General features: G+C 35.8%; 1 protein-coding gene across 3 annotated transcripts in view; it reads left to right on the plus strand.

Annotated features, from left to right (window-relative positions):
* LOC144957268 (mRNA turnover protein 4 homolog) overlaps window positions 1–12,983 on the plus strand; it is a 524,240-nt gene that overhangs the window by 509,520 nt on the left and 1,737 nt on the right. For all 3 annotated transcript variants that reach the window (XM_078888362.1, XM_078888363.1, XM_078888361.1), the window contains exons 2-6: window positions 1,347–1,405; window positions 4,353–4,456; window positions 7,325–7,474; window positions 9,069–9,220; window positions 10,617–10,693. In XM_078888362.1, coding sequence (XP_078744488.1) covers window positions 4,407–4,456; window positions 7,325–7,474; window positions 9,069–9,220; window positions 10,617–10,693 — 429 coding nt within the window. In that variant the 5' untranslated portion in view covers window positions 1,347–1,405; window positions 4,353–4,406. The remainder of the gene's footprint in view (window positions 1–1,346; window positions 1,406–4,352; window positions 4,457–7,324; window positions 7,475–9,068; window positions 9,221–10,616; window positions 10,694–12,983) is intronic.

Genomic DNA, 12,983 nt, shown 5'->3' on the forward strand with positions numbered 1-12,983 from the left:
AGTCAAATAACTGTCCATTTGAAGGTCACAAGTGTTACTGTTAGGCCTACTCTGCCAAATAGGTTTCTATTAGCTAAAGTAGATCTATTTCTAGATCTATGGAGGCCCGAAGGCCCTGGTTGTGGCTCAGAATCGGTCATTTCGAGATGCGGTAAACGTGTGAAAAGAACGCTGAAAATCACGGTTCAACGGTCTGTTGGCAAGAAGGAAACGAGAAAAAAACGAAAGAAGACACATCAAGGACTTCACACAACAGAGTTCTTATGTGTGTCTAGAGTGCCGGTCGTTGTATAGTCACTTTAAACTAGGGCCGATTAGATCGGCCCGAACGTTATGGGGGCAGCCGAGCGGCCGATTAAATCGGCCCTTGACACTTCGAGGGTTAAGACTAAGATCTGGAGTTTAGGGAGTGTAAGATAGAATCTCGCCATTAATGGTTAAAATTGTTTTGATTTTTAAAAAAATAACACACACACACGAGCGCGGGCGATCACGACAGCGAGGACCATCTATTGCTTGTGTTGCAACGGTAAACCAGTTTACGTGTACGTAGATCCTGAGGCTAGATGCCCGTTACCGTGTACGTAGGCACTCCCAAAAATAAAAAGAAAAGAAAGGGACACACACACACACAGAGTCTCTCATCCGCTACGAACTAATTTTGCGCACCAATTTTTACTGCACTAATGCACCAAAATGCATACCTATCTAGGGACACTTTTTTCCGCATCGTTTTCTCAAACTTTTTAAAAAACCTTTGTTTATTTTGCGCGGCACCATTGGAACCAGATGTAAAAACACACGATTTCACGAGGAATGAATCATGAAAATATTTAGGATATAATTTCAAACACAACATTTGAAATTCATCAAGGATTGTCTAGTACCGAATGTTTTTTGATAGAAAACTAATGCATCTTCAAATCTCTGCTTTCAACGGTAAGCGGTAAGTTTTTTATTTATTTTTCTGTCCAAACGAATGATTGGTCCTGGTAAGGAAGCTAAGTATTGGTAACCCCGGCGCAGCTCTCTAGTTCGGAAAAAAATACACTTTGATTTTGGATAGAATGAGAATGTTCAAAAAGGTTATGAAATAATGCTGGATCAAAACCAGTACCTCACTTGCTCAGTTATTATTCTATAGTATAGCACATCAACCAAAAATAAAAAATAATAATACCTACAGTAAGCAAAAAGAGCAGAAAATGATTCTGATCCTGATCCGTCACCATGAAATTGAAATCTTGCCTTTTGTTAGTGAGTACAGATTCTTTTAACTTTTAACATAAATGATGGTCTTATTATATTATTTATACATGAATTTCTATCATTTTTTCCATTTTTAGTGTCTCTGACACAGGTTCAAAAGAAAGGATTGGAATTGAAACAGAAACTCATAGAAAAGGTAAGTCCCAAAAGCTCAGTTGGTAGCCTTACAAGCTAAGGGACACTTGGGTTTGTTAAGGAAGTGTCAATTGCCAAGGAGTGAGTCCTTGGTAGTTGACGGTTCATCAACTGCCAAGGAGACAAATTGGAACTCTTCAGCTGCATGTGGTGATTTCAGTTGAACCTCAATTTGCGCGCATACGAATCTCAAATCCGTCACTTTCTTCCATTCACTCATTCCTTGTCAACAATCGTGGAAATGATCAAGTCAACACTTGTTGGCATGTGTTTTTAATTTTTGTCTTTTCACGAATTTCAAGATGAGTTAAAATAATATCAAAACAAAAATTACTGTTGATTTCGGATTCAGCGCGGAAAAAAACCCCAGAAGGACGAAGTGGCAAATCCCTGCCAAGTCCTATCTAGATAGATTATATAGAAAAGTAAGATTTCCTTTATTTTAAAGGAAATATACTGCACATCGTCTTAATAAGGAACTATTAACGTAAAACATTTGTGCAACAAGATCAATCTGTGGCAGTTAAGAAGAGTAAATAGTTGACGATCTACCAACTGGCAATGTCCGTGACAAAAAGAGGAATATAAGAAATGAGAGAGAGAAGAGAGAGAGGAGAGAGAGAGAGAGAGAGGAGAGGGGGGGGGGGGGGAAATGACAGAGAAATACACACACAGAGGAAAAAATGGCAGAGAGGGAAAAGAGAAAATGACAGAGAGAGAGTGTGAGAGAAAAAAAAAAAAGAGAAAATGACAGAGAAAGTAAGAGTAAAAGAGAGTATTAGATGGCAATACATCACTTGGTGACACTAAAGGTACTCCGTGGCAATTAAACGTACACATGCGTAGTTGATGAACTGACACGGTCCTTGGCAATTGACGATGTGACAATTGTCAAGGTCCTTCCCAATTGACGCTACCATTAGTTAAATCTGGCAGAAAGTACTTTTGCGGTAGACTAGCTTCTTATCGAAAGGGTAGTGAGCAATTGCTATAGTCCATTTAATATTTCGAGACTAGGATAAAAACTCTTGGGATTCATGGCTCTGTAGGTCTACTATATAATATTAATATATATAAAATAAAAGTGAAGACCAAATTTTCTGAATTAAATTGTTTTGTTTTTATTTCAAGCACTCTTTCCTTACCTTGTATCTCTCAGAGTCCAGAGCCATACGTGCAAAAGTACAAGACCTGGATATTTTATCTTCATATTCTCTAATGCATGTTAACTTAAGCTTCTGTCTTGGCACTCTGTCAAGACTCATCTCAGTTCAATCTTTCTCAATCATTCTGTATGTTTAACCTTCTATTTAATAAATTGAGCTTTTTATATAGCGCAATATCCACTATACATGCTCAAAGCACTTTATTTACAAGGGTCCCGTGGCCAACAGCAACATTTAAGATGTATGACGGAACATGACGCCTGTTAGGTGAAATTACAATTTTTTTCCGACAGAGACGGCACTGGTAATGGCCATGTACTCATTTTACACCTGAGTACGGTGAGAGGATGTGAGTAAAGAGGTCTCAACTATGCGCAGAGTGAGGCTCGAACCCAGGACCTTCCGATCCGAAAGCGTCATACCACTAGATCACATAGCCTGTTCAATCTCTTTCCCTAGAGAGTGACCATAGTGCACCAGGACAGTAATTCTTTTCCTTTCCCCCCACAGCTTGTCCAATGTTTTAAACATAGTGACACTGGGTGGGGTTCCTGACCTCCCATGGTGGGCAGGGAGGTACTTGCTGTGTCTTCTATCCCCCTGTATCTGTTTTCCAATTGCTTTCTGTCTTTGTCTTGGAATGAGATTACTTGGTTTTGTCCTGACCCTGGCCGGAGTTCTTGCCTGGGAGGGAAACAGTCGACTGTATAGTTATAGTTTTGGGAGATGATATTCTTTTCCTTGTAAATCATCTCTCTGTTATGTACTGTTATTTTTTTTACTTGTAACATATGATTTGTGAACATTTGAGTGTGTTCCTCGGAGTGGGATCTTTGTGCAGGTGTCTTGGTGAGACTTTTAGGTGATCTCAAACTAAGTACACTGATAGTGTGCTCTTGGAATCTACATCTGTTCCCTATTTGAATCATTCCCCTATGTCTGACTTTTTCCTCATGTCCTTTTAATTGTTCCTTTAGAATGTTTTTACTATCCAAATTTCTTCCTTTTTACTGGCGTTGATATGACCTAAATGTGTTGCAAGCGCCATAAAACCCTTAAAAACAAACAAAACAAAGATAGTGACTGAAAACCAGAGATCAGGGGCTCTCACTTGAATTCTGATGCTTATTATTACTGAGTAGCCTCCCTTACTTACATCATCAAAAAAAAATTTCCCAGTTAGTTCTTGCGTGTCAAGTCAGTTCCTCATTTGTGTATTTGATGATGGAGATGATTTTAGTTTAGAAGTTTTCAGTGGACATTTTGGCCAGAGTTCAGCAAGGTTGCATATTTTCCGAATATTTACAGAATCCAGTATAAATCGTCAGTATTTTCCAATCACCTGCCAAACGGAAAAAAAAAATAGTAAGTTCATAGTGTCTTTTTACTTTTTTCAGCACTCAGAAAAAGGGGTTGTGCTATGTGTTTGCATAAAAGTCCAGTAAAATTTTGCTACCTGAATTGGCAATCCTGGATCAGAACTGTCAAATGCTATGGAGTTTTTAGCACCGTGAGTCCCACTAAAGTGTCTATATTTCAATAGAAAATATAGAATGGAGCCATTGTTAATTATTGTCATTCAACATTCTCCTATCCACTGTCCATTTCATATATTTTCCAATCGCCTGCTAAACGGGGAACAAAAAAAAAGTAGGTATATAATTCCTTTTTACTCAGAAAGGGGTCGGTCGGTCTATGTGTTTGTGTAAAAGTTCAGTAAGTTTTTGCTTCCTGAATTGGCAACCCTGATTTTAAGTATTTTTTTCTAAAACTGATCCACAGATCCGAGACACAGTAGACCGGTATCAAAGAATATTCACATTTTCAGTAGACAACATGAGAAATGCAGAGTTGAAAAGTGTCAGAACTACGTGGAAAGACAGCAGGCGAGTGGTTTGGATTCTTTTGTCTTTAAAATTTGATGTCAATGTTGCTGCTCGAAGCTTGAATAAATAAATGATAATGTGAAATTGAATGTAAGCTTCAATTTAATTACAAAAACAGATCAAATGAACATTTCGGGTTTCCCCTTTATCAACAAAACGGGATGAATGAAACACTACAGATGGAGGTAATGTGGCAATGGCGTTGTTAAGACGAATAAACAAAACACTGGTTGGCAGGAAATAGTATGCTCCTTTGTAAGGAAGCACAAATTAAAATAGAATAATAGATATTTCGAAAAGGTGCGCAATTAAGTGAAAAGAGGGGAGGTGGAGAGGAACTGTGTAATGCAGTTTAGAAAGTGAAATATAAAAACGTTTTTATATTTCAATTTCTAAACTGCATTAACAATGTCACTACCACATTATCTCCTTCATCTGTAGTGTTTCATTCATCCAGATTTGTTGATAAAGGGAAAACCCGAAACGTTCATGTGATCTGTTTATGTAATTCAATTGAAGCTTACATTCAATTTCACATTATTATTTACTTTTAAATTTGATTGTAATGAATGAGGCTGTGCGCGTAACATTTGCCACAAAAATTCTCCAATACCAAGTCATTTTGTATAACTGTGAAGAAAATTCGTTTTCATCAGTTGTCATCTCTGGGTTAATAACCTGAATCAGCACTGAAAAAAAGTATAATAAAATGCACAGAAACCATCGGGCGACTACGGGCCTTCAGCTCTAACATCCATTTAAGAGTTTAAACCTGGAATAGGAAATTCTTTCTAGGCTTTGTGGTAACTGTCAGATGCGAGACTTTCAAGTTTTTGATTTAAAAAAAAAAAAAAAAATTTGAGCTTTATATATAGCGCAATATCCACTAAATGTGCTCAAAGAGCTTTACAAGGGGTCCCTGGTCAACAGCAACATTTAACATGTAGGACGGGACATGATGCCTGTTAGGCAATATTACACTTTTTCGGACAAAGACAATGCTGTTAACGGCTAGGTACTCATTTTACACCTGGGTACGGTGAGAGAATGTGAGTAAAGAGCCTTTTCCAAGGACTCAATTATGCCCGAGCGCGAGGCTCTAACCCAGGACCTTCCGATCCGAAAGCGAGTGTCATACCACTAGACCACATAGCCGCATTTGATCAATACATATCTTGATTTATTTATTTATTTATTTTTACCATCTTTAAGAGCTTAATCTAAATCTAAGCTTTCCAATTATGTGTGACATTAAAAGTGGAGAGATTAAAAATTTGAACGATTTTTATTTTTTTTAATGGGCTTGAGATTCAATCACATTTGTGACCCATCGTCTCAAAACGGTATTATGTTGGAACGAACCAAATGCTTAAAAGCCAAATTAAATGTGAATCTGGTCAAAAATATAAATTGTTGGCATTAGCACCGTAACATATGGTATCCATTCTCCTGAATAAAACTTACAAACTCAACACATGTCTGATATTTCTGGCTTTCAATTTTCAACATCTTAACCATCCCGACTTAATACCGTTTTGAGGCGAAGGGTCACATTTGGATATGCCACGAAAAAAAAAAAATCATTTGAATTTTAAGCATATTTTTTTTTTCACGTTTTAATGGTATAAATTGAAAGTTTGGTGTGGTGTCTGAAGCAGGGAGCAGCGTGTCTGAGCAGTACTGTCTTTGCTTCGTACCCTCAATCACCTGCCGTGTGCTGTGTAAAAGTCACCTCGCCCTAGATCAATTTGCGGCGCTGCACTGCAGCCATACCTGCCAAGTCTTCCGCTTTTGGCGGAATCATTCCTATTTTCACTCTTCCATTTTGTACTATTCCGCCATCTTCTCTAAAATTCTGATTTACAAAAGTGATGATAATGCTAAGAAGAATAAAAAAGAGCAAAAGGGGGGGGGGGGGGGTTGTGAAAGAAGTGAATTTCCTATTTATTTGTCTGAAATTCCTATTTTCAGGCGTTCTGACTCCACTTTTGGAATGTGAAGGGTTGGCAGGTCTGACTGCAGCTGATGCCAGTCTTCCCTTGGAATAGACCCTAGATAAAAAAAAATTTCCCCTTTAGGATGAATAAAGGGAATTTTATTTTATTATTTGAAAATGAAAATAACTTTTGTATTTGGTGCCAAAATTGATAAAAATTGCCACTTATTAATAAAAATTTGGTTCACTGATCTCTCTAAGCCATTCTTCTATCAATCTTCATGTTATCTTTATAAACTTCATCTGGTTATAGATAGATGATGTTAATGTGTTACAATGATATAAATAAGATGTGCTCAACTTGGTTTGCTCTTTTTATTTTTGTTTTTACATGTTTAACAATTTTGGTTTATTAAAGATACTTGAGTCTTATTTCTAAGATCCGTAACAAAGATAAAACAGGTAGAAACAAATCCTGTCAGGCCTTTTGATCAAACGTTAATTATAAACCTCTTGAATAGAAGGTTATTTTAAAAAATCGTTTTTAGGAAATGACAATTCATTCAAAAATTACATAAAGTATATTAATAGTAAGTTATCTCTCTACTATTAAGAATAGATACACACTAGAAGTATTGAAGTAGTAATATGATATACGAAATTATGATATTATATGTTATGATTTTGTTTGAGTTTGACCGATGGACCGATACATTTTCCTCCTGTTTGATAAATTGACATTGTCATCACTGCTGCAAAACGGAAAAAAGGTAAGTACATAATGTTTTTTTTACTGGAACTCGGCACCCAGAAAGGAGTCGGTCAGTGTCTTTATGTAAAAGTTCAGTAAATTTTTGTCTCTTGAATTGGCTACCCTGATTCTAATTCTGTCTTTGTTCTTACTCTCTTACAATCTTATTTTATTTTTTTAGATTTTTCTTTGGCAAGAACAAAGTGATGATGTTTGCCCTGGGGAAGAGTAAGGAGGATGAACACCAGAAGAACCTCTACAAAGTTTCAGCCCATTTGAGGGGACAGATGGGGCTCATGTTTACAAATGCCTCGGAAGAAGATGTTCTCAAGTAAGTTGGATGTTTTGTTTTTTCTTTCTTAACGTGCAGTTATGGTGTTGCGGTATATTTTATTTTTTTAAAAATAATTTTTGCGGTAATTTTGTTGAATAACTTGATCTGAAGAAGTGTGTATGATATATCATTTTGATATTGTACAACTTGTGAATTTATGGCTGTGCTGTTTCAAAAACAAGATTCAATGATTTGAAAGCATGCAGGATGTCACAGAAGAAAGTATGTCAAAAGACATGGCAAACCTCGCATAGTTTAGTCATTGGAAAAGGCTCTTGACTCACATTCTCTCACCATACTCTTATGTAAAATGAGTACCTGGCTGTTAACAGTGGAAAGATTATGTCTCATTCAACATGTTACGTTTTGCTAGTGGGTAGGGTACTGGAGCATGTTTAGTTGATATTGCGCTGTATAAAAGCTAAAGTTGTTTTTAAAAAAAAAAAACTATTAGAGAATTTGCATTATTAGTGGAAAAATAAAGGCTCTTACAAACACGCACTTATCTATTTTGATTATTATTCTACTCTATTGTGGATATTAACATAGATCGAGACAAATCTTTTGAGCCATCAACGATCAAAATCGGTCCTGTAGAGGTGTATAAATGGATCTGGCAACAGGGCAACCAGATGGCAATTTCCAAGGGAAAATGACTGAGATCATTATGCCCTAGCAGACATTTAAAATAATCGTTTAAGCCAATGAGTGGTAGAATTAATTTGAAAAAGGTTTACAAGTTACTTGTATATTAATTTGTTAAAGGTAGATTTATAATTTTTAGATTTGCCAGTAATTGGCTTCAACAGTCATGATGTCACTTCCCTCATATTGACGCATAGTAACTTAGTACCTGATTCTAAACTATCTGAACAATGGTGGTCGTCCTTATGAAATACTTCTCAGGCGAGCATAAAAAAAATGTATCCAGAGGAGAAAAGCATTATAAATCTGATCATGTTTTGACTTTTATACATTCTGATCACATGACATGTGAAAAAGTTCTAGAGCATGAAGAAGCAAAAGTACCGATTTTCTTTGTTTAGAACCAAGCTGCTGGTTGCTGGGCGGACATGATATCCGACTATTGAATCCTATTCTGCTTGGTGGCAAAAATTTAACATTGGCTGTACGGAACATTTTTGATCCCCACCCCTTTTTTATTTTATTTTTTTCTTAAGAATGGATATTTGTCCAAATGATGTATAAACTGGCCAGTCTTGTGGTCTAGTGGTATGGCACTGGGGATAGGTCCATGGTTCGAGTCCCACTGTGGCTGGCACTAAGTTTAATCCTTGGAACAGGCTCTATACACTTAGTTACATACCATATTCAAGTGTAAAATTAGTACCTGGCTGCCCGGTAACAGTGCTATGTCTGTCGAAGTCAAATTGTAAAATTGTCTTACAGGCATCCTGTCTTGCCTTGTGTATTCGTTGTTACGGTCAGCTTGAGACCCCATGTAAAAGATTTTTAGCACATGTTGGTATTGCATTATACGTAAGCTCACGTTTTAAAAAATAATTTTATTATTCTTTAATATTTATTCTACATAAATGTCTGTTTGTTATATTCTTTTCTCTTTCTCTAGGTATTTTAACGGGCTATACATCCCAGACTTTGCTCGATCGGGCACGACAGCAACACAGACTGTCATCCTGGAAAAAGGACCCATGCCCGACTTTTCTCATGCCCTGGAACCACAACTTAGACAGCTAGGATTACCAACAGAATTAAAAAGAGGTAACGGGTACCCAGATCGATCCTGCATGCAGTCGAGATTTTTTTTCTAATCGTCCTGTCCACCCAGCAGTGAATGGGTAGCTAGTTGAGTCTGTTAGATTTGGTGGAAAGTACTTTGCGATAGACTAGCGTCCTATCCAAAGGATAGCAAGCAATTGCTATTGTCCGTTTCATGCTATAGAAACTGGGATAAACTCCATGGGCCCTAATGGTTCTGAAGGACTTCTTTTTTTTAACAGCATCAAATGGAATATAGGTATAAATGCGTGAATTTAAGGAGCAATGCAACCCGTTTATAACAACATTGTCGGGACTGGCAATTTTATTTTCGCTTGTCATAAATAATTAAATCAACCCTTTTTGTAGATCTTCGGTAAGTATCAAAGCTTTATTTCACTTCTAAATATTTATTACAGCTAGTCAACTTGAAAAAGTATGAAATTTGAGAAAAGTTGCTGGATACCTTCGCCATAAATGTGACTATAACTTCATGAAAAATCCCCCGATTTACTTCAAATAAAGATTAAAATGCTCTGGGGAGTATATTATTTCAGAAAATGCAAAAAAATGCAAAACCAAAATTTTCGCCTTCCAACTGATTACGTTATGCACTGACACATTTATTAAGATATTTCATTGCTAACAGTATATAGAGGCAGAAAAGGAGTCTTTGACACAACATATTATAAGTTGGTTGTACTTAATATGGAGCTGTCAATCAATTTATTTTGTCCTGTGGATTTTCCAAGTTTCCTTTTTTTTTCTCTTATTTTTTCCTCTGATGAAAATTTGGTTTTGTATTTTTACAGAGTCATTCGAGTTTGTTTTTTTTTTTTTTTTGTTTGTTTCTTTTTAGAGTCTTAAAAAGCCTTGTAAGGATGTTTAAAAACCTGGGTTTTTTTTTTTTTAATTTCATTCTTAAATATTTTCATGATGATAAATCATTAATCTGAGAATTTTAAAATATTTATGGCTTATTTCTATTGGATTCTCATTTGTTAATGTTTCGTCATTTCAGTTGTTTTTAATGATCAAGGTTGATACTTAAGCAACAAACGTTCCTATTTCTTGAATATGAAATAACACACAGTCTATGAAACAAAAATTAACTTCTGCTCCATGAACCTAATGGTTCTTAAACAATACCATTTTTTTTGTTGTATAGCATGCTTCTATTTCATTAAAACACCTATGGATGATAGGGCCTAAATGTTTGTTATCACATTTTTAATCATACTCACTAAACATCTTAAGTGAACTCCTTTTTGCAGATATGATGTAAATTTTGATGCATAGTGTTTTAAAAGTATTAACTGAACAATTTTAATAATGGAGAGCCTACTTTTACATAATTTATATATATGTACATATATATTTTTAAAAATATTATTTTCAGGTGTAATCCACCTTATGCGGGAACACACAGTGTGTGAGAAGGGACAAGTGTTAAACCCAGAGCAGTGCAGAATTTTGGTAAGAAAAGTTTGGCCTTAATTTCATTGTGTGTTTGTTTTTAATGACATGATATTTTTGGACCTTCAACACAATCAAAATTAGGTCTCCGGGTGAAAAAATATGTATTTCTTATCTTTTCCTCTGAAGGGTTAACTATGATAATATATCCTTTCAGTGACTTATACATGACATGATATGCAATCTTTAAAAAATCACATTTGTTTTTAATAATAATAATAATAATAATAATAATAATAATAATAATGATATAATAATAATAGTAATAATAATAATAAAAAATAATAATAATAAAAAATAATGATAATAAAAAATAATAATAATATAATAATAATAATAATATAATAATAATAATAATAATAATAATAATAATAATATAATAATAATGTACTTTATTCATCCAAAAAGGAAATTTTTTGTACAGACGTATAAAATGCCGACAATGAAAAAATGACAAACATCATTTGTTGATCAATTGTTAGATTAGTCAATAGGTCTAGGTATTTGTTGTTTCAAATTTCATGTCCATCTAGCATTTATTGGATAAATGGGTCCTTTAGGTCTGGTAGAAAGCACTTTGCAAAAGACAAGTGTCTTGTTCAAAGGGTAGCAAACAATTCCCACCCACCACCCTTTTAATGCTACAGGAACTTTGATAGATTCTTTTCCCCGTGGTCATGTCATACTGCACGATTACAAAGTAACAAATTAGGCAGCTTGCGTAAGATAAAAGTCTGAAAGTATGTGTATGAAACAAGTCCAGAAGATTTAGGAAGAAAAATACAAGAAAAAACATCACAAAACATTAGCTGGCCTCGACTGATTATCGGTCAGACGTACCACCATTACATCACAGAGGTTACCCGATGGTTGGGTGTATTTTGTGTGCAGCTATGTGGTCTAGTGGTATGACACTCGCTTTTGGATCGAAAGTTCCAGGGTTCGGGCCTCGCTCTGCGCATAGTTGAGTCCTTGGAGAAGGCTCTTTACTCACATTCTCTCACCATACTCAGGTGTAAAATGAGTATCTGGCCGTTAACAGTGTTGTCTCTGTCCGAAAAAAATTGTAATATCGCCTAAAAAGGCGTCATGTCCCGTCCTACGTGTTAAATGTTGCTGTTGGCCAAATGTCCCTTGTAAAGCGCGCTGAGCACGTTAAGTGGATATTGCGCTGTATAAAAAAGGCTCAATTTTAGATTTTAAACAAATTAGGGAACAGGCGTAAGATAATAGTCTTGAAAATGTGTGTGTGACACAAGTCCAGACGATTTAGAAAGAAAAATACGAGAGAAAAAATAAACATCACAAAACATTAGCCAGCCTGACTGATTATCGGTCAGACTTACCACCATTAACCCTCTCCTTACCACCTATCGGAAAATCATCACATTTGTTACGATGCAACCGTCACTTTTCTCATCCAGATTTCTTTTTCTTTTTGCTATAGCTATAAAAACTTGACATTCTGTAATAGAGCCCATATTGTCGAACAATATTATGTATAGAATGTTGCATTTCTGTTTTAGTAAGAGGGTGGGTGTGAAGTTTTGGGGAAAATTTTGAAAATGGCTTGTAAGGAGAGGGTTAACTCACTCAATCCTAGAGATTTTTGCTAATTTTCGTAATTGGAAAAAATATACCTATTAAAAAATGAGCTTATACGTAGATAATTTTATTCAACTGTCATTAACATGTAAAAACTAAAAAGCACTAGCTTTGATACTACGCCTATAACTATAATTTGTCTCAGAAAAATGTAATAAATAGGCATGGGGTAAAAGTAACCCCAGGTATACTACGGATATAGATAGTATGCGCTTGCTTAAGAAGCTCATAACGTTGCCATCCGGAAGCATAACAGACCAACACACAAAACTGTGTGTATCCATGAACGTTTATAGTTGGGTTAATACGGTTCAGTGAGCATTATTCATAAGCGCGGATGGCAAAAAACAATAACAAAGACCTGAGTGACGTCATCTTCGTACTATCTGTAGTCTGTGTCAGGGTTGAGTGAGTTACTGGGTGGGGATCCTGACCTCCCATAGTGGGCAGGGAGGTACATGCTGTGTCTTCTATTCCCCCATACCCGTTTTCCAATTGTTTCCTGTCATTGTCTTGGAATGAGATTACTTGGTTTTGTCCTGACCCTGGTCGAGGTTCCTTGGCTGGGAGGGAAACAGTCGAATGTATAGTTATAGTCTTGGGAGATGATATTTTTTCCTTGTAAATCATCTCTCTGTTATGCATTGTATTATGTTTAGACTACATATTATATTATATAATTGGT

The sequence above is a fragment of the Berghia stephanieae genome, chromosome 11 (assembly GCF_034508935.2).
Source record: "Berghia stephanieae isolate SIO BIC M18660-M18661 chromosome 11, UCSD_Bste_1.3, whole genome shotgun sequence".
In the NCBI taxonomy this organism is placed as follows: domain Eukaryota; kingdom Metazoa; phylum Mollusca; class Gastropoda; order Nudibranchia; family Aeolidiidae; genus Berghia; species Berghia stephanieae.